The sequence below is a fragment of the Choloepus didactylus genome, chromosome 14 (genome assembly GCF_015220235.1).
Source record: "Choloepus didactylus isolate mChoDid1 chromosome 14, mChoDid1.pri, whole genome shotgun sequence".
Lineage (NCBI taxonomy): Eukaryota > Metazoa > Chordata > Mammalia > Pilosa > Megalonychidae > Choloepus > Choloepus didactylus.
This window is the reverse complement of record NC_051320.1, coordinates 95,150,330-95,171,667: the sequence shown is the minus strand read 5'-3', so window position 1 is coordinate 95,171,667 and position 21,338 is coordinate 95,150,330. Positions and strand designations below refer to the sequence as shown.

The following is a 21,338-nucleotide window of genomic DNA, read 5'->3' as shown; positions in this document are numbered from 1 at the left end:
TCCAGCTGTTTGTCAGCAACCCTGAAGGTCCAGGTTTTGTAGTGAATTTAAAATTCTGCTGAGAACCACAAATATAGATAGGTGCTTGCATGATAAACCTCTAAGGTATGACACTGGCACAGAGAGTTGACACTGGCACAGAAGGGTACATGGGAAAAATCTACACATTGCATACTAGGGACTATAGTAATAGGAATACTGTGCTAGTATTATGTATATACTAGGGACAAATAATTCAGGGCTGAGAAGAGCTATGACATGTTTTGGGTCATGAGAATTGTTTAAAATGGAGAGTGATGAGGATTGTATTAGAATGGTTAGAAGGAAACTCAGTTGTTGTGAGATATGAATGGATTATCGATATAATGTATGCTATGTGAACTTAGGAACACCCTGCTTTATGAGTCAAGCCCTCAGTCTTGAGGCTTGGGTGAAACTTACGGCTGTAAAGAGGAGGCTGAGCCCATCTGTAACTATGCCGAGGAGCCACCTCCAGGGAACCTGTCTTGTTGCTCAAGCCTAACTCTGCAAATAAATTGATCACCTTCCTCCCAACATGGGACAGGACCCCCAAGATGAATGAGCCTTCCTGGGGACATGATATGGATTCCAGGAATGAACCTGACCTGGCATCGAGGGATTGAGAATGCCTTTTTGACCAAAAGGAAGAAAAGAAAGGCAACAAAATAAGGTTTTAGTGGCTAAGAGAATTCAAATAGAGTCAGAAGGTTGTCCTGGAGGTTACTCCTATGCAAGCCTCACCTAGATATGCCAAATGACCACAATATGATAAGCCCCAGTCAACAGTAGTCCTGAAAACCTTAAAGAACACCTGGATCCCTCTCTGAGACTCTAGAAGTTTGACGCACTAAGTTTATTCATCAGAAACTTAGATCCTTCAGAGAGCTCCTACGCCAGCTAAGTCCCCAACCCACAGGCAACAGCCTCCTCAAGAACATCGCCTAGAGGTGTCGCCTTTGTTCATCGACGCCCTTTTTCAGCACAAGCAGGTCAGGGTGGTCACTGCCTAGACATCCCTGAAGACTGGGAAAGGGGTTAAACTAGAGGAGGGTCACAACAGACATGACGGAATTTAACAAAGGATTACGAGTACTGAAACTTCATGTAATTTTCTGTTTCTTAGTTGCTAGGGTATTAGAATGGTTAGAAGGAAAGAATAGAAATAGTAGAACTGTAACCCATAGCATCTTTTGTATTTGTTCTATAGCTGCTTGTTAAATTGTAATTTGAAAGCTAACCTTTTTGTATATATGTTATGTTTCACAATAAGGAAATAACTGCAACTATGGTACTATAACTCATAATAACTTTGGGAATTTCATATATATCTACTTGTTAAATCATACTTTGAAAGATAATACCTTTTTGTATTTATGTTATATTTCATAATAAGGAAACAACTGAAACTGTGGAATTATAACTTATATTCTTTGAAATTTGCTCTCTGTTAAATTGCTCAAACAGCAACAACAACAACAACAACAACAACAAACTCTGCTGAGGCAGGGGTTTTGGGTTGTACCTCCAGTGAGGCTAGCATAGGAAAGTGTCCCATCGCTTCTGAGCCAGCCTGGTGGTTGCTCGGCTGCTGTACTTTGGTGTGTCCTCATTATTCTCTAATTGATATTGTGAAAATATGATAGTTCTTACTATGTGTCCAAGGACTTGCTTAAACAGTTCAGTGATCATATTTTATGCATTTATAAAAAGTTTCAGTGAACCATGGAGTTTGCAAAAGTCCAAGGACTTCTCCCAAGTGTCAAGGCTCCGCTGGACATAACAGTAACCCCAGCAGTGGTGTGAGAGAGATCTAGACAGCAAGGGGATGGGGGTATTTGTCATGGCTGTAGATGGATTTGGAGGAAATAAATGTCTGAGATGCTGGCAGATGTGAAAAGTGCACAGATGGTCTAATCAAAGTGCCACAGAAAATCTAAGGTGAGCACGTTCACTCTGACTGGGGCGCTCTGGCTGTGACAGAGGTGATAATGTCACAGCTGGACTTAAGAGAGAACCAGAACTTCAGATGGGGCCAACGCTGCAGCAAAAGCAGAGACAGTCACTTTCCCTCCTGGAGGCTCACTTGGCTCTGTAAAATCGGGGTGATTAATGACCAAACAGGGTGCTGCATATTTTACACCCAGCATAGCATCCGGCACACTCTGGGAACTCAATTATTGAGAACTCCCTTTTTTATTTCTTACCTCAAGTTCCCTTTGTTCTGATATTTTGGATTTTAATAAGAAAAGTTAATGGCAACACTCGCTGCCCCACTGTGTGTTGCATGCTTACTGTGTGCCCAGCCTCTGCAGCATCTCATAACAGGCTCAGAGCAGTCCAGCCACGGGTGCTCACCTCCACAGCCGGTGCTGGGCAGGGCCAGAGACTCGGACCCTGGTGCTGACCTCTGATTTGTCCACCCTCTTCTGATGGTCTAACTCAGTCTCAGCACTTAGCCTCTGCTTCTCAGATCGAAGACTCCTGATGTTTTCATCCTGTGCTCATATGTCAGGCAGTCCTGGGATCTGAAGCTTGATTCATTCATCTGCTCAGTCACTCAGTCAGTGCTTACCTTTTTAGTATGCTTTTCTTGTTCCTCAAAGGCTGTACCTTCAAGATGAGAGAAAAAGTGACCAGCCTTTGCCTTAATGAGGGTTTCTGGTCCCTAGAGAGTGTGTGTGACAAATAGTTACCAAGCACCTCCCCTGTGCTGGGCCTGGTGTAAGTGCTTCTACATGGACAAGCCATTGCAGCCCTCTCAACTGCCCCATGACGGCAGCTACTGTCATTATGCTCATTTTGCAGTGGTGGAATCAAGATCTAAAGAGATTGGCTGACAGGCCTTAAAGGTCTCCAAGGAAGTACACAAAAACCAGGAATTTGAACCCTTGTAGTCTGGCTCTGGACTCCCTGCCCCTCTGTCCTATGCTGCACTGTCTCCAGTAAGCTGAGTGCACCCTTCAGATACCAAATCTCATTGTCCTGCACTGACAAGGAACAGGACACCAGAGGTTGCATCTACTGGCATTGGATACTGCACCTTTGGTTTGTCTGTAGACCAAGGAGTTTGTCTATCAACTTAGACACGGTTGTCATTTGTTTAAAAGGCAAGGATTGGATGAGACTGAAAATGTCAGACTAAATTTATTCAGCTACTCCTTCATTTTATCGTCAGCTCATTACTTTGCTGCTCAGCCCAAAGAAAATGCATTACCAGTTTGCTCTTCATCAGTGTCAGAGCAGATTGATACTTGGCTTGGGTAAGGTCACGCTCTGCTAGGGCCTTGAGATGGGTCTCAGTCTCATTTCACTGTGTTTCTTGGGAAGAGAGAGGGAAAGAAATGAAAGACGTTATGCATTTTCAAAATATTTCCAGTGGTCCTCAGTTTTGACATTGCTTTTCTTTCTTTCTCAGTTCCACACCAATCTATGCAGAGTGGTGTAGCCAGAGGCAACTAGCATTGGAATCTTCAGCTGGATTGCTGCTGCATCCAGAAACACTAGAAAAATCTGTTGAACAAAATCTTTTGTTCCATTTTAACTTGTGATCATATGTCAGAATGCCAAAAAGGTGTTCTTATTTTAAATACTAAGTAGTATTACCTCTGGAGTATGGCACAGAAGTACATTTATTTCATTCGCATCAACTTGGGAAAGAACCTAAGCAACTGGAAAAGAAACTTTGGGTTTTGAAAAAATTATGACATTAGTTATACATCAAAAATAATTATTTGAGTTAGGAAAAGAAGGATGTTAAAAACCAGAAATTAAAAAGTGGGTCAATGAGGGCATATATTTTTAAAATTCTGTGAAGATTTATGGGGGGAGTTTAAGAAGTGAAATTCTTGGTGTATTTGGAATATTCTTTAACAGAAATTTGCTCATGATTTTGTATACTTATGCTTCCAGTTCTGACTGCTGAGCTTCGGTTTCCAAATGCAGGCTGGACACATCTCCTGAGTGCTTCAGATGACCTCAAAGTCACTGTATTCTCTGTTGAATTTTTCTCCCTCCATGTTTCCTGTTTAACTCTGTTCTCCAGTATCTGTCTTATGTTGCTAATTTCTCAGTCTTAGAAGCAAGTTTGCAGTCACTCTCATATTGTACTTATTATCCCATACCCTATTAATTACTTGGAATGTCCATTCTTAAGCTTGAGTTGAACTCATATGTGACTCCTCTTCTCTCGTCTACTGCCACTGCTCTGGTCCAGGCTTGCAGCATCATTTATTTGGATTTTTGCAGTAGAGCCTTAGCATCATGTCCTGTTTCCTGTCTTTGCTTCTTCCAGTCCATCCTTCATACTGAAGACAGAATTATCTCCTTAAAATACGAGCTAAAGCACACCATTCTGTTCCTTAAGAACCTGCAGTGACTACCCTTTGTCTGTCTAGTAAAGTCTCAGCGCCATCTCAAGGATGTTCGTAATGACCAAGGGGTCTTGAACTTCACTGTAGCTCGACTAAACGTTAGATGGGCTCTTCCTCAACGCCAGGCCCCGACCACCCTCTCACTCCAGCCCTCGCACTATCCGGGCGCCAGAGAAACTCTTACCCAGGTGGTTCCTCCTCTCCTTCCTCCGCACCAGCCTTCACGGACTCCAGGTGGCTTAATGACCACTAACCAAGTGGTCCTAATGGCAGCCTCAGTGAATCACTCACCCTCCCGGTGATCCAGGGTCGATACTCCGCATTTGTTGTTAAATGAATGTTGCGTTAAACACAAAATAGTTTTAGAAGAAGGAGAGATGGGTAACATAGTAATTTACACACCGAGAGATTGTGGTGGAGAGGCAGAGGCACCTTGAACTAGGAGTAAGATCTTTCCAAGCTTCAATTTCCTCGTCTGTAAAATACAGATTATTCTTTTTATGAGAGTTTAGGGGTGACTTCATGAGATAACAGGTAAAGTGCCTGGCATTTAATAAGTCCTCAATAAATGTCAGTTGCTGATGTAGCTGTTGTTCCCAAGCGCTGTTGAGAACAGCTGTGTGACGTGGGGAATGCCTGTTAATTTCCTTACATTACACGCCCACCTCTGTGACAGGGGGGGACTGCACCAATTCCTTGCTACATTGACATTGTGTGATTCGATGTTCTTTACTCATATGGAACATTGGCAGACAAATCCGGACTCTTCTTTATAAAACATATCTGAAAATTCACTTTTAAGCATTTTTGAAATAATGTTTATTATACAAATAATATGTGCTTATTTTAGAAATCTTGGAAAACAGATAAACAGAAATGAAAAAAAAAACTTATGCATAATCCAAGATAGGCACTTAACAATTTAGTGTATTTCTTTTGTTCTTTTTTAAAAATGAATTTATTTTGTAAATATAATTCTGCATTCTGCTTTTTCATATAACATAATGAACATTTCCTATATTACTGCAGACTCTTTAAATGTTATTTTTAATAACTGCATAAATTTGCATTGTATTACTGCACCACAGCTTATATATAGTTAGATGCACAGGTTCTTTCTAATTACTTATTGTCTTTATTCTGAAGATAATTTTGTCTTTTGGGTGTTGTGTTAAGATTGTTGGAGACACTTAAAATTTTTCTAGGTAGTGCTTTAAATGGACGATTGCATAATAAGCTGATGGCTCAATGTAACTGCCTTTCATTTTGGTAGAACATGTTTATATACTTGAAAGGTACAGGGAAAAATATTTAATCTCTTGGTGTACTTGAATGACTGCTTATCAAGAACTCCAACCTGTCACTGTGTAAATCAAGTGAAGAAAAAAATATAAATTATGTTGACAGGAGGAAGCTAATACAGCTCACCGCAAGTTCATTTGAGTTAATCAGCATTCTGTTAAGAAAGGCTTTTTTCTTGTTATGTTACAGGTCTTATTTGATATCTCCTGGTTTGCCATATCATTAGTTTTTATAGTAGTGGCGTGTGACTGTTGCACCTTTTTTAGTTGGACCATTATGCTACATGGATGTATATGCAGAGTGAAGAAAAGCTGAGTTGATTTTTCTTGCTGTGTAAGATGCTTTACTTGCTGGAAATGTGTTTTCTTTTGTGTTTTTACATGCTGGGGCAGCCTGGGAGAGCAGTGTGACAAAATGGACAGAGGAAAAAGTTTGAATTGGTAGCTCTGAGTTTGAATATAATTTAGCCATTTATTACCTGAATGCCTCCAGGAAATGACCGTTCAGAGCATCAGATTCCCTGGACACAGTAAGGCCCAAGGAAATCACGCTGTTTGTTGGAAAGAGCATGAGATTTGAGAAGCATGGGGTTAAAAGCTCAGCTTTGCCCGCTAGCCGTGTAACTTTAGAAAAGTTATGTAATATCTTGGATCCTCAGTTTTCTCTTTTTACTTACTGAGAAAATACAAGTATTAAGTAAGACAGTGCTGGAGAAAGCCCCTAACCTGGTGCCTAACCTTTAAGCTACTGCTTGCATGTGCTTTAAAAATTCTTCACTGCTAGAACTAGCCAGCCTGTTTGCAACTCTCCACCATTCTTGATTTGCTGCTGCTGAGTTCCTGTGCCACAAGTTCCTCTTGAAGATCACAAATGACCACTTCCTTCCCAAGTGTGCATCCCCATTTCTCTTTTTCTAGAAAAACTCATCTTACAGCTTCTTGAGTCTCATCCTAAACTTCTAGAATGGTCTCTTTTCAAACTTGTGTACTGGCTCTTCCTTTTCTCACTGCCCTTACCTCTGTGTTTCCCAGAATTTTGTCCTTGGGTCCTCTAGTCTTCTTTTGTCACCTTCACGCTTTACCTTGGAAACGTTATCTTTGCTGATTTCGTGGTGCTTAGGATTCTACTGTATCCTCAGTCCCCTCTTCTAATCACTGTTCACCATTTTTCTGGGCATCTTCCTTCTTCTGGGTGGTGCCCACATATTTCAAACTTGACATGTCCCAATCTATATTTTCAGATCACATCAGCCCGAACCTTTCTCATATCCTGTGTTTCTACCTTGGTCAATGATTCTATCTTCTACCTGGTCTCCAAAGCTCTTCCTCTTGGTGTCAGTCTTGTCTGCATCCTCCTCTTCAGTTCCCAGTCCGTTTGAATATCAAATACTTTTTACTCTAACTCATAAACAATAAATAAATGAATTAGATCACAGCACCCTTGACCATATGTAAACATCTCTATATTTCCAGGACCCTATACTATGCCTGGCACACACTAGATCTCAACAATTGATTGTATAAGTAAATGTTTTATTAGACATATACCTAACCATTTCCTGTTTTTTGTTTTTTTTTAGCTTGTAAATGATTAAAAAAAAATCGGCTTCCAACTGTTTATTGCTAGTGTATAGAAATATGATTACTTTTTATAGGCTGACTTGTATCCTATGATCTGACTGAATTCATGTATTACTTTCTAAGAGTTTTTTTTTTTTTTTTAATAGATTCTTTAGGATTTCCTATGGAGAAAATCATGTCATCTATGAATAGGGACAATTTTATTTCTTTCTCTTCAATCTGTATTCCTGTTTTCTTTTGCTTGCCTTATTGCACTGATTCGGATTTCCTGTATTATGTTGAATAAAAAGTAGCGAGACTGGAAATCCTTGCCTTGCCTTGGTCCCTGCTTTAGGGGGAAGGTGTTCAGTCCTTTACCATTAAGCATGATGCTAACTATAGGTCTTATGGTAGATAAATTTAATCAGACAGAGGAGTTCTTTCTTTTCCTCTTTTACTGAGAGTTTTTATTATGAATGGATGTTGAATATCATCTCGCTTTTTCTGCATCAATTGATATGATCAGATGGTTTATTTCTTTAGTCTGTTAATATGGTGGATTATGTCAATTTTCTATTATTGCATTCCTGAGATAAACCAGATTTGGTTGTAGTGTATTATTATTTTTATGTATTGCTGAACTCCATTTGCTAATATTTTTTTGAGATTTTTTTGCTGTTCCTGTATATTAATCTGTAGTTTCCTTTTCTTGTACTGTCTTTGGCTAGTTTTGGTATCAGGTAATGCTGACCTCATAAAATACATTGGGAAGTGTTCCCTCCTATTCTGTTTTCTGGGTGATATTGTGACTAATTGGTCTTCTCTCTTCTATAAATAGTTGGTGAAACATCTAGACCTGGAAATTCCTTTTTGGAAGGTTTAAAACTAATAAATTCAATTTAAAAATAGTTACAGGACTAAAAAAAGTTATCTGTTTCATCTTCAGTGTATTTTAGTAGCTTGTTGTTTCTGAGGAATTGGACCATTTCATTTAAGTTGCTAAATTTATGTGTACATAGTTATTTATAGAAATAGTTGTTTTCCAACAAGTAACCAGTTGTTCTTCTCTGGCTATTTTCAAGATTTTTTCCTTTGCTTTTCGTTTCCATTAGTTTTATTATGATGTGTCTAGGCATAGACTTCTTTGGTTTTATCCTGTTTGGCGTTTGCTGAGCTTCTGAACTTAGCCACTATTTCTTCAAATAGTTTTTCTGCATTACACTCTATCCTTTCTCCTTCTGGGACTTCAAGACACAAATGCTAGGTCTTTTGGTATTGTCTCCAGTCTGTTCTTCAGACTGGGTAATTTTTATTGATTTATCTTCATACTCACTGACTCTGTCATCTCCATTCCAATATTGAGCCAATCCAGTGGTTTTTTAAAAAACTTTGACTTGGGTTATCGTGTTTTTTTAGTTCTAAAATTTTCGTTTGATTTTTTTTTTTTTCATTTTTTCATTGTGAAATTTAACATATATACGTAACAGTGATAACTTTAAAAGTATGATTTAACAAGTATTTAGAGAGCAAATTTCAAAGAATGTTATGGGTTACAGTTCTACAATTTCCTTATTGTAATATATAACATATATACAGAAAGATGTTGACTTTTGATGTACAGCTCAACAGGCAATTATATACGTAATTTCAAAGGGTGTTACGGGTTACAGTTCCACAGTTTCAGTTCTTTCCTTATAGTAAAATATAAGATATTTACAAGAAAGGTGATACCTTTTAAAGTACAATTTAATGATTAGCTATAGAGCAAATTTCAAAGGATGTTACGGGATACAGTTCCACCTTTTCAGTTATTTCCTTCTAGTTATCCTAATACCCTAGCATCTAAAAATATTTATATAAAGATTAAGTATTTGTAATCCTTTGTTAAATCCGATCTTGTCTGTTGCTACCCCTTCCTCTCGTTTACTTTCTTGATCTTCATGGGTGTCTAGGCAGAGACCACCCTAACTCGTTCATATTGAAAGGGGGTGTCGACATTATGGGGAAGGGGGCTGCATCTGAATGTTGTTCTTAGAGAGGCTGTTGCCTCTGGGTTTTAGCATTTGTCTGGCATAGGAACACTGTGGTGTATTTAAGTTTCTGGGAGATAAACTTAGTGAGTGAAACTTTTATGGAGTCTCAGATAGAGACCTAGCTATTTTGGGACTGCTCTTGGTTAGGGCATGGCATCCTGTGGCCGATTGAGATATCTAGCTGGAGCTAGCATAAGAGAAACCTCCAGGATAGCCTCTCAACTGTATTTGAGATTTCTTAACCACTATAACTGTATTTTGTTACCTTTCTTTCCCTCCTGTTGGTCAAGAAGGTATTTTCAGTCCCTTGATGCCAGTGCCAGGCTCATTCCTGGAGTCACGTTCCATGTTGCCAGGGAGAGTCACTCTTCTGTGAGTCATGTCCCACATAGGGGGAGGTTAATAAATTTATTTGCTGATTTGGGCTTAGAGAGAGAAAGGCCACATCTGAGCAACAAAAGAGGTTCTTTGGAGGTGCCTCTTAGCCTCCCTTTTACAGCCATCAGTTTCAGTAGAGCAAGCTTCCAGATCAAAGTCTTGACTTATTAAGTATGAGATTCCTAATTTCATATAACATATATTCTGCCCAAGATAAACAATCAGTATCTCACATTATCATCACATTAACCATCACTTGATTGGTTGTACAATCATCATCACTCTCAATTCTAAACAATTATAACACAAAACATCCCAGATCTCTTATTTATATTGTTTTTATATTGTCTGTTTTCTGAGCCTTTCTGTTTTTCCATTAGTTTCAAGAGTGTTCACTCACACTTGGAACATTTTTATAATAACTCTTTAAAGTGTTTGTCAGGTAATTCCAACATCTGTGTCATTTTGGCATTAGCAGCTTTTGGTTGCCTTTTTCTATGTTAGTTTAGATTTTCCTGGTTCTTCGTATGCTGAGAAATTTTGGAATTGTATCCTGGACAATTTGAATATTATGCTATTAGACTGTAAATCTTATTTTAATCCTATGGAAAATGTTCTTATTTTTTTGTTTCGCAGGCTGTCAGCTGATTGGGGTCAGGCTGCAAGTTTTGATCAGCTGTCTGTGGGTTGTGATTTCACTGTCCTTTTAGTTTTCAAAGCCTTTGGAGTGCTGTTTCAGATTGTTCTGCATGTGCATCACCAGTGGTCAGCTGGGAGCTGGGTGGTGACTTCTCTCTTAGTACACTTCTCAAGGTCTTTTGGTTGCTTTTTAGGGTCTGGTGCACACATAGAACTCCACAGAGTCACTTTCCTGATGCCCGCTCTCTCTGCCATCTCCCCGATATTTGCTAATTCCCTGGTGCTCCATTTTTGGTTCTCCAGCCAGAAGGTTGGGGCTTTCAGAGTTTCAGGAGCCTGTGAACCCTCTATTGAGCTACTCTTCCTGCCGGGAGACCCCTTCCCTGTTCTTCAAGCCAGAACCAGAAGGCTTCTCTGGGAGCTCTCTCTGTTGGCGCTGATGCCCATTTCTGGATTTTGAGATGCCTTGAGTCCAGGCTGGGAAATACCAAAGGAGTAGAAACACATGGCCTTGGGTGGAACTTTGAATTCTGGTCTTCTTTCCCAGTCTGCTAGTCAAATTTACTTTTTAGAGTCCTCAAATAGCTGCTCCATACAGGTTTTATAGCTGCATTCAGTGGGAAAGACAGAATCGAAACGGCTTGTTGCATAAAGTATCAAACAACAGGTTTCTTAATGTTCATCTTTCCCAAAACTTCTTGATTAAGTATAAAATTGTTGCCTAATTTATGTAATTGTCCTTTGCATCACTGTATCATGTTTCTTTTTTATGACCAAAGGAGAAAGTAAATAATGCACAAAATCATGCAGAAGGTAGAGTTCCCACTACCCATCCCCCCAGTTTTCCTAGTATTAACATTTTGCATCCGTTATACCTTTGTTACAAATGATGAAACCATATTATTATAATATGTTATTTACTATAGTCCATAGTTTACATTAGTATTCACTTTTTGTGTTGTACTCTTCTATGGCTTTTTTTCCCTTATAAATTTTTATTCTGGTAATGTGTATACAACTTAAAATTTCCTTTTTTTTCCACTTTCAGTTATGCAATTCAGTGGTAATAATTACAGTTACAACGTTGTGCCAGCGTCAGTACCATCCATTACCAAAACTTTTCCATCACCCCAAATAGAAACTGTGTGCCAATTAAGCATTAACTCCCCATTCCCCAGCCCCACCTGGCCCTGGTTACCTCTATTCTAGTTTCTGACTTTATGAATTTGCTTAGTAATGTGTATTCTAAAGTCAAAACTAATGATGTTTGTCTGACTGAATTGAGAGAGTAAGTTGTCGGACTTGGGCATGTCAGGAGAGATTTGCCACGGTTGTCAGAGGGTTGGGGCGGGTGGGCAGAGTGGACCGCCTGTCACATGGTGGGGAAGAAGCTGTTCTCGACCACCGCTGCTTGTGAAGCACAGACGACCTGGAAGTTGTGTGGCCTGCCGCTAGAGCACTGCAGTCCAGCATGACAGAGCTGAGCACAGAGGGGAGGCTCTGGGGAGGTTTCCCCAGGTCTTCAGGTGCCTCCTCCTCATTAATTTCCCATTTCTTAGAAACTTCTCTGATTTATATTTGTGTGTCAGTGCTTCACCCTCAGTGGCCCATGTGCCTCAGGGGGGCCTGCATCAGGCCTGACCTCCTCAGTGGGGTGCCACTGTCTGCTGGGAGGAGTGGGCTCGGGGTGCAAGTGGGCCGTGAAGCAGAAGGAGGAACTTCCTCGCCACCCCGTCCTCTCTTACGCACACATGCCCTGGACATGGGAGCTACGTTGTGTCCACAAGGAAGAGCTGGCACCGCTGAGGGCAGAACTGAGAAACAAAGAAATTGGGTCCTTGGTGATATCCCCGATTGTTGTAATAAGCCAACCTCGAGACGTGACCCAGCTCTGGACTTACCGGTTCCAAAAACAGATAAATCCCGTTTATTGTTTATTCCACTTTGAGTTACATTTCTGCCATTTGCAATGTTAAAGTGTTGAAATGAGACTTTAATCTTGGTAACATCATTACTGTGTAAAATAAAAATAACCTAGATCTTTAAAACAGCACATTGGTATAAATTCTATCTATGAGACTCTTTTTCTGAAGTTCTGGGTAGAATAAATGAACTCATATCATAAGAGAAAAGTTTTTAAAAAAAGTGTTTCCAAGGTTACAGTTTTCTAGAAATATGATTTAAGTTTCCCATTCTTAATTTACCATTATTCTTTCAAAATAACCCAGCCATCTTAATTTCAGTTTAAAGGTATGGACTTTTGTAGTTACATGAAATAATTGTGTTTTGTTTTATGAATATAAAAGGTATAAACAGGGAGATAAGTGCTCAGAGTGTCATAGCTGTGTTTTTCTTCTGTCCAGTTTTAGAGGGTTTTGTGTTTCCATAGAATACAAAGGATGGCAGAAATTTTCTGGTCAGTTTATTTCTTTGCCCCAGGCTTTATTTGGGCTCAGTTTATTTCATCGCTAATATTAAAAGCCATCTAGCATGTTACAGAACATTTGAAACTGTGTTCTGGATTGGACCTAGAAACAGCAGTTCTTCTAAGAAAAATGCATAGCAGTTAGATGCTTCCACCCAACTCATCATTAAAAAAAGATGAGAAGACAAGGAATATGGCAGTATTTTACACTGGCCTTTCAGCTCACGCCTCATCTGTTTCTGTTACACCATGTATTGATATCTTAATTTATGTTTTTATACTTTTTATTTCTAGAATAATTATTTGATTCCTTTTCAGAAATACCAGTTCTCTAGTGAATTTCTCCATCTTGCTATTTTTTATTTAACATATCAATTACAATTATTTTAAAGTTTGTGTTTGTTGACACCAATATCTAGATCCCCTCTGGGCCTATTTCTATTATCTGATTTTTGTGTTGGTCCTGTTAATTACTATGCTTGGTAATTTTTAAATGAAATGTTAGATACTACCTTTTTTCAAAGAGTATTTGTCTAATCTTCTGGCTGTAGGAGATGGGCAGATCATCTCAGTCTAATCAGGAACCAGACTGGCTTGAGGCTCATTGCATTTTTTTTCCCCCTTTTCTTTTATTAGAGAAGTTGTGGGTTTACAGAACAATCATGCATAAAATACAGGATTCCCATACACCACCCCACCACCTTGCATTGGTGTGGAACATTTGTTACAATAGTTGATAACTCATTTTTATAATTGTACTATTAGTTAAAATCCATGGTTTAATTTAGGGTTCACTGTGTGGTAGTGTTCCATGAATAGTAAAACATTTTTTTAATTCTGTTACCATATATACAATCTAACATTTCCCTTTTTAATCATATTCAGTTATACATTTCGGTGCTGTTAATTGCATTCACACTATTGTGCTACTATCACCACTATCCATTACCAAGACATTTCCATCATACCAAGCAGGAACCCTGTACATTTTAAGCTTTTAACTTCCCATTTCCTGTCCCTGCTCTCCCCCACCCCCGCACCCCCTGGTAATTTATATTCTAGATTCTGATTCTATGAGTTCGCTTATTGTAATTGTTTCAAATGAGTGAGATCATACAATGCTTGTCCTTTTGTGTCTGGCTTAATCTTAACTCAAGATGATGTTTTCAAGGTTCATCCATGTTGCATATGTATTAGGACTTCATTCCTTTCTACGGCTGAGTCATATTCCATTGTATGTATATACCCCATTTGATTTATCCATTCGTCAGTTGATGGACACGGGTTGTTTCCATCTTTTGGCAATTGTGAATAATGTGCTATGAACATTGGTGTGTAAATATCTGTTCAAGTCCCTGCTTCAGTACTTCTGGGTATATACTGAGTAGTTGGGTTGCTGGGTCATAAGGTAGTTCTATACTTAACTTCCTGAGGAACCACCAAACTGTCTTCCACAGCGGCTATACCTTTTGCATACCCACCAGCAGTGAAGGAGTGTTCCTATTTCTCCACATCTTCTCCAACACTGGTGATTTTCTGTTTTTTAAATAGCAGTCATTCTAATGGATGTGAAATGGTTTCTCACTGTGGTTTTGATTTGCATTCATTGCACTTATTATAAGGCTTTGGTTAAAGCCCTTTAGGGGTGGCATTGGAGAACCTGGGGTATTTCCTGGAGTCCTTCCTCCTTGGTGAGTCCCAAACTCTTAATATTTGTTTCTTTAATTCCATGAGACTGCTGAAGATTCCATGCTGCCTTTTGGTCTCTAATTTTATTTTCTTTTACTTATTTGTCAGTTTTGACATCAGAGTTATTTTGGTGTCATAAAACAAGTGGGAAGTATTCTCTTTATTTTCTGAAGAGTTTGTGTAAGATTGGCATTGTTTCTGTCTTAAACACATGATAGAATTCACTAGTGAATCATCTGGGATAGGAGGCTTTTTTTGGGGTAGGGGTGATGGGCAAGTTTTAAATTACAGAGTCAATATTTAAAATAGATTTAGGGCTATTTAGATCTTCAGTTTTTTCTCGTGTCATTTTAGGTTAGTTTTCTTTTCTGCAAGCAATTTGTCCATTTTACTTAAGTTGTCAAATTTGTTGGCATAAAGTTGTTTATAATAGACCTTTATTACCTTTTAATGAGTGTATGGGCTGCCTATGTTTTATTCCTTGCATAGCTGATTTTTGTTTCTCTCCTTTTTCCTTGATCAGCCTTGCTAGGGATTTATCAATTTTGTTAATCTTTTCAAAGTAACAACTTTCAAGTTTGATGATTTTCTTTATTGTTTTCTATTTTTCTTTTCATTGATTATTTCCTTTTTTTACTTACTTTGGTTTATTTTATCTTTTTTCTAACTTTTACAGTGGAAACTTAGATAATTGATTTTGGACCTTTCTTTTCTAATATGAGCATTTATAGCTATGAATTTCTAAGAACTGTTTCATGTGCATCTCACAAATATCTATGTTGTGTTTTTATTATCATCCAGGTAGAAATATTTTTAAAGTTCTCTTGTGATTTTTTGATGTATGTATTATTTAAAAGTGTGTTGCTTAATCTTTTAAATATTTGAAGCTTTTCTAGGTATCTTACTGCTATTGATTTCTATTTTAATACTGTGTGGTTAGAGAACATACTCTGTATGAATTCAGTCCCTTTAAATTTATCAAGACTTGTTTGAAGTGTGAAATGTGGTCTGCCGTGATGAATTTTCTGTGCACACTTGAGAAGAATTTCTGCTCTGTAGTTGATGAGTATAGTGTTCTATAAATGTCAATTAGATTAAGTTGGTTGATAGTTTCTTCAAATCTTTTATATACTAATTAATTTTTTTGTCTAAATTATTCATAGGGGAGTGTTTAAAGCCTCCGCCTTTAGAAAGATTGTGACTCTTCCGTCAGGTTTCGCTTCAAGTATTTTGAAGTTCTGCCCTGTCCTTGGTGTCGGTGAGAAGTTTCACTCTCTAAGAAAACTTCGGTTTCAGATCCTTAAGCATGGCCTGTGTCAGCAAAGATGGCATTTTAGCCTCTATTTTTCTGCATTGTTTTGTTTCCATAGGAACCATGTAGACAAAAGGGTCCTGCCTACTGGGACCTCAGCATTATGGTGTTGAAAGGTCAGTGAGAATATTCTTGTGAAAACAATTCAGTACTGATTGTGGCTTTCCTTCCTGTAACCGGCAGCCCCAGAACGGGCTCCTCTCGGCCACTCCTGCACTCCCCTGGGGGGCTTCTTTTTCCTTCTTCCTTATGTTCTTTTTTTCTCCCCCGACTCTTCTCAGATTTGGGAGAAAAAGATGTCCACGCCTGTCTGCCTCCCCCTCTTTCCGTCTCCGCCTGCCTGGAAGACTGTGGCCGCCCAGGTCCGGTGCCGGCCGCAGAGGCCTGGTGACGCCACACGCCCGGTTCTCAGGCTGGCAGCAGCTCCCTTATGGCAAACGGCCTGTGACAGTTTAATGATCAAAAATTTAGATCTTATTTTCTGCTTCTGCAAGGAACAGTACAGTTAAGGTAGCAACTAGGCTTTCATTTAAAATGTTCTGTCTGCATGAATTCTCTAACTTCTGAGCTATGAAAAATGACTCTCATGGACAATAGGTGCTCTAGTTTGATTGAAAAACATTTTGGAATTTCTGATCAAAATTGAGCAAGATATGTTAATTTTTAATGAAACAGAAGGAGAATGTTAAAAGGATTTATCACATGCTCCATTCCAGTTTGGCTGTAGACGACGTTAGCAGCCCCTGTGGCCTGTTGTTCATTTGTGTGGTGCCGGTGGGGAGCCGCCAGCCCTAACCTGGAGGGACTGGGGCACCGAGTCACCTCTGTTACCTGTGAGGCAGCTAACTTTGAGCAAATCATTTAACTTCCCCAAGCTCACCAAAAGCCTTTCCCATGAAGGAATTTCAAACCTAAATACAGGTATGAAGAATAATAAAATGAATCCCATGGATCGATCACCCTGATGCGATAGGCATCAAGATTTTTATACTTTTACTTCACCCCTTCAATTTTTTTTTTCTGAATTATTTGAAAGCCAATCCCAGACCTCACGTTGTTTCAAACCTTAACACTTCAGTGTGCATTGCTAAAAATCATGGGCATTTTCTTATGTAACCACAGTGTTAGTGTTATACCTAACAAAATTCATAACAATTCTTTGGCCACATTTACTACCAATCCAGAATCAAACTTCTCCGATTGTCCCTCAGTTAATTTTTATCACCTTTTAAAGGGGGATAATAATGCCTTTTTGGTCAGGGATTTTGTGAGGGGATATTGTATACTTGTTTTGGGTAAAAAAAGACTGTCGAAGTTCTGTTACACACCAGCGTCTCTTGCCTTGAGGATCTTATAGACTGAGGAATATTATGTGGCACATAGGAAGTGCTCAGTAAGTTTAACTGTGGGTAGCAATTTTCTGCTTAGAACCCGTGCCCGTCTCCACTGAAGATACCACGGAGGTGCAAATGTTCTGGAAATAGGTCCTGAGCTTGCTGTGTTTGTTCTTCGGCATCTCTGAGCATTTCTATTTTCCTTTTCCTGGGCCTGAAGTCTTCCTGATCTGCTTAGCAGAATTGTATTCATCCTTTATCAACCAGAGGAGGAGTTCTGCAGTAAATTTCACAGAGGACATGTGGGTCAAGTATTTGACTTCTGTATACCACAAAGCCAGTGCCTGGCCATTTGCTTCTAATGTGAGCGTGGAGCTAGAACTCATTCTCACTCCTGCTGTTTTCTCTGCAGGACCCTGCACTGCCCACACCTGTCAGCCCGCTGGATGTATACAGAATGATCAGACCTCTTGCACAGGGCTTAGGCAACTTCTTTGTCAACTTTTGTTGTGTAAACACAGCTTATACTTACATATTATTAAACACCCATGTCCCTTTCTTGTCATTCTTTCTTTGTAACAGAGCATAGCAAAATCCACAAATGTTGTACTCATTTTTTCCCCCCAGATTCCTATGACCCTTGACAAAGACCAAATATTGCATCTTCTATTAGCCTTCCTTGGCAAAATTAGGTGTGCATCCTCTCTTCTCACAGACTTTGCTCTTGCCTTTGCAAAGTCACTAGAAGGAATTATAGTGTAATATTTTGACTTTGTGTTTTCTTTGAACTGTGGACACCTTGAAGGTAGAGCCTTGGTGCCACTTATATGCCTGGTGTTCAATGCTATTGGCACATAGTAGATGCTTGATAGATATTGAGTGCACAAATGCATAGATGAGTAAATTCAGGGAAGATTAAAGAAAGGAAAGGAAAATAACAACTTGATAAATGAAGAGAAATGATACAAGTAGTAGTGAGTGGTGGAATGCTTCTAATGATTATTTCAGCTGTTATTTTTGGAAGTAGAAAAATGTAAGAAATTATTCCCACCTAGCCCAGGGATCCCTGGAAAAAGAATGGTCTAAGTGTGGATCTCAGTTGTTCATGTTGACAGTTGGTACCCAAAGCTACTCTCCAGGTCCTACTGTGAAATGTTGGAATAAATGAAGTCAGTCAATCAGAACATAATTTTCTAACACTTCTGTATGCTAAGCAATCTTGACAAATAGGGGGAAAAACAAAAAAGAAGACAAGATTCTTTTCCTTTTGAGGAGCCTGCAGTACGACCTTTATTTTTGCTGTCAAACTGAAAAAAAAAATAAAGTAAAAATAACTTATATCTCAGTACTTTAAGTATTTGGTAAGTTGTCTTGTCCTTTGAAAAGGCTGAGAGAGCCGATGAGCACTGCTGGTCTCCAGAGTCTTGTCTGTCAACACTGTTGTCCAAGGAAAGGAACCGGGACTCCTTGAAGAGGTGGCTGATTCTAGCCTGGGGCTGGAAGCGAGCCAGGAAGAGGGAAACCGATTGAAGGATAATGGAGTCTTGTGTAATGTGCAAAGGAGCCAATTGAAGGGGCTCCCATTGGCCAAAGATGGGACAATTCAGACATCAAAAAAGAATGTAATGGCAACTAATTTAGACATCAAATATACAAAAATCCATGAGTTCGTAATGATACTAAATAATATATAACTCACTGGTCGTTACTGGAAGTTGTTAGGGCACCAGTTGTCTACCCCATTAGATAAAGGGAAAGGCTCAACCATTTATTAGCCCCTTTTCTGCATCAACTGTGTTTTAGAGTCATCAGATTGTTGGTAAAGAAACATCTTTTATAGACAAATTCTAGGTTATAAAAGAAGAGAAATTAGAGAAGAACATCACTATCTTAGAATCCTTGTTGAAATAATAGATCTGGGCCACAATTTATAAGACGCGCTCAAATCCATTAGGAGAAAGGTCTTTGGGTACTTTCAGTGCCTGGACCACACTGACGATTGATCATGCCCTTCCTAACATTAGGTAAATTAGTGGAAACCCCACTAAACTGAAAATGCAGTCATCAGGTAGTTGTGGGAAATACAGGAGCTCTACAGGTTCCTTTAGCATTGCGAAAGCTTCAAAGACAGTGAGCTCACACTCTGGATGTGAGTGTGGTGACAGCAGTAACAACAGGAGAATCTTGAAAGTCGGCTTGTGAGTCGATCATTTCCTCACATCTCCTTCTCTGTCCCGGAGGCAGGTGACTGTCGCTCTTCCAGCCCAGCTGCAGGCTGGAATTTTACTCGATGGAGAGGGTAGAATGAAGAAGTCTGTGGCCAGGAGTCTCTGGGCACAGGGGATGCTGCTTCTGAGGCCCCAGCCCCTCACCCAGGCCCCCATGCCACCCTGGAATGCTCACAGCCTGGCTATACCCCACACGCCAGTCAGAAGGGTCTTTTCTAGGAAAATAACCAGACCAAAAGAAGAGGCCCAGCATGCCGACACAGTGGGCTCCCCGATGGGGCGGCACAGCAGGAGCCCCCGGCAGCGAGACCCCCATGGCCATGTGTCACTCGTGTCACTCACAATTTGTGTTGCTATGTCTGTGTAAATGCTGTTAAAGCCGAGCCAAGTACCATAGCGTTAGTACTGCTCCTTCTGGAGAGCTTCATGAGTGGCATCGGGCATCCCTAATAGATTCATTTCCTCTTCATTTTAGCAGGTTAGGATCCAACCAAGGTACCCAAACCTTAAATGCCCTCCCTAACATAGGCAAATTAGATAATTTACATGATAACAGCTGAGCCCTTTGGAAGAGTTATCATCTATAAATTGAAGGTGATTTAATTATTTTAAGAGTATTTTTGTGTTGCAGATGACCATTATTGCACTGTATCCAAGATTAATCCTTTTTGCTTTTATGCCCTCCTGTTCCTTTCTAAAGAATGATGTTTAGGGACAGAAAATTCCTGCAGCAGCAGTTTACCAATTAATATACATGCCTGGGCTCCATAAATCCTTGCCTTAATATTTATTATTTATGGTTGCCAGCCTGGTGGGGAGGCCATCTACCTGTTCTCTGTCAGCCTTCCCACGTGTCCTCAGTGCAGCTTCATGGTAATGAAAATAACAGTTCTGATCATTTCCATTTATTCAGTATTTATAACTACCCATCACTGTTTCTTATTGTTTTATTCATTTTATCTTTAGTAACTCTTTAGCTGGGTACTACTCTGGATGCAGGAAAATGAGGCTCGGAAATGCTGAATGACTTCCCCAAAGGTGATGGAAGTCCAGCCCAGGTCTGAGTCCCTGGCCCCTGGTCCAGCCCTGGTTTTCCCTGCCCCTGACGGCCCTCCTCGCGCCTCTGTCTTTTCCTCCCAGTGATGCCCCTGTCTGGTATTTTGTAGAGAAAACAGACACTGGAAGGAGTGAACTTCTTATTCGCCACATCCGTCTCTCAATCCCTTACTTTCCTTAATTCTTCAAACTGGGTAGCAAGACCACAGGCGCAGGGCCAAATACGTGATGCTTGCTGGACCATTTAACTTCACGCATACTCAGTTTTCTCATCTGCCAAAGGGGACAGTAATGTCTCCCTTCCTGGATTGGTGTGAGCTTTAGAGCTGGAGGGGCCCCTGGTATGACATGGACGGGAGCACAACTCGTCTTTACCCATCTCCTCTTCTCTCCCTCCTGTAAGAGGGTGAGGGTAGGGGTGGGGGGAGGGTGGACAGCGTCTGAGGGTTTGTTTTGTATGTTTAAGTAATAAAATATACTGGTTCTCCAGTCTTGCCTATTGACTGTCTTAGATTCCCATAACGATTTATTTTCTTGGAAAATGGAAATCTTCTCAAGGGCAGTAACTTAATCACCCTTTTGTCTGTAGGCCCTTAAATGGAGTAGCTGCTAGTAATTATTTAAATAAATTGCATAAAACTTCTGCTTTGTTTTTGTCTTCTAGGACCCACCATTCTTTTATTTCTGTCAGAAGACTGGACTCACTGGACAGTCGTAGATTGGATTGAGAGTTTTATTTTTGCTCAAAAAAAAAAAAAAATAAATAAAGGCCACCCACTTTTACTTTAGTTTACTGAACCTTTATTTTGTTTTTGTTTTCTCTTTAGAAAAGAAAGATGTGACTCAGAGCCTAGAGAACTACACATCCAAGTGTCCCGGGACGATGGAGCCCCTCATGCTCCCAGACGGGCTCACGCTGCCCCCCGTGCCCTTCACCCGGCTCCCCATTGTCAGGTGAGCGGGAGGGTGCTGCATTCTGCAGCACTTCCCTC

At 39.9% G+C, this 21,338-nt stretch overlaps 1 protein-coding gene across 1 annotated transcript in view; it reads left to right on the top strand.

Moving 5' to 3' along the window:
* Positions 1-21,338, top strand: part of TRAPPC9 (trafficking protein particle complex 9) — a 743,379-nt gene that overhangs the window by 134,193 nt on the left and 587,848 nt on the right. Inside the window, exon 10 of the mRNA XM_037803518.1 lies at positions 21,174-21,300. Coding sequence (XP_037659446.1) covers positions 21,174-21,300 — 127 coding nt within the window. The remainder of the gene's footprint in view (positions 1-21,173; positions 21,301-21,338) is intronic.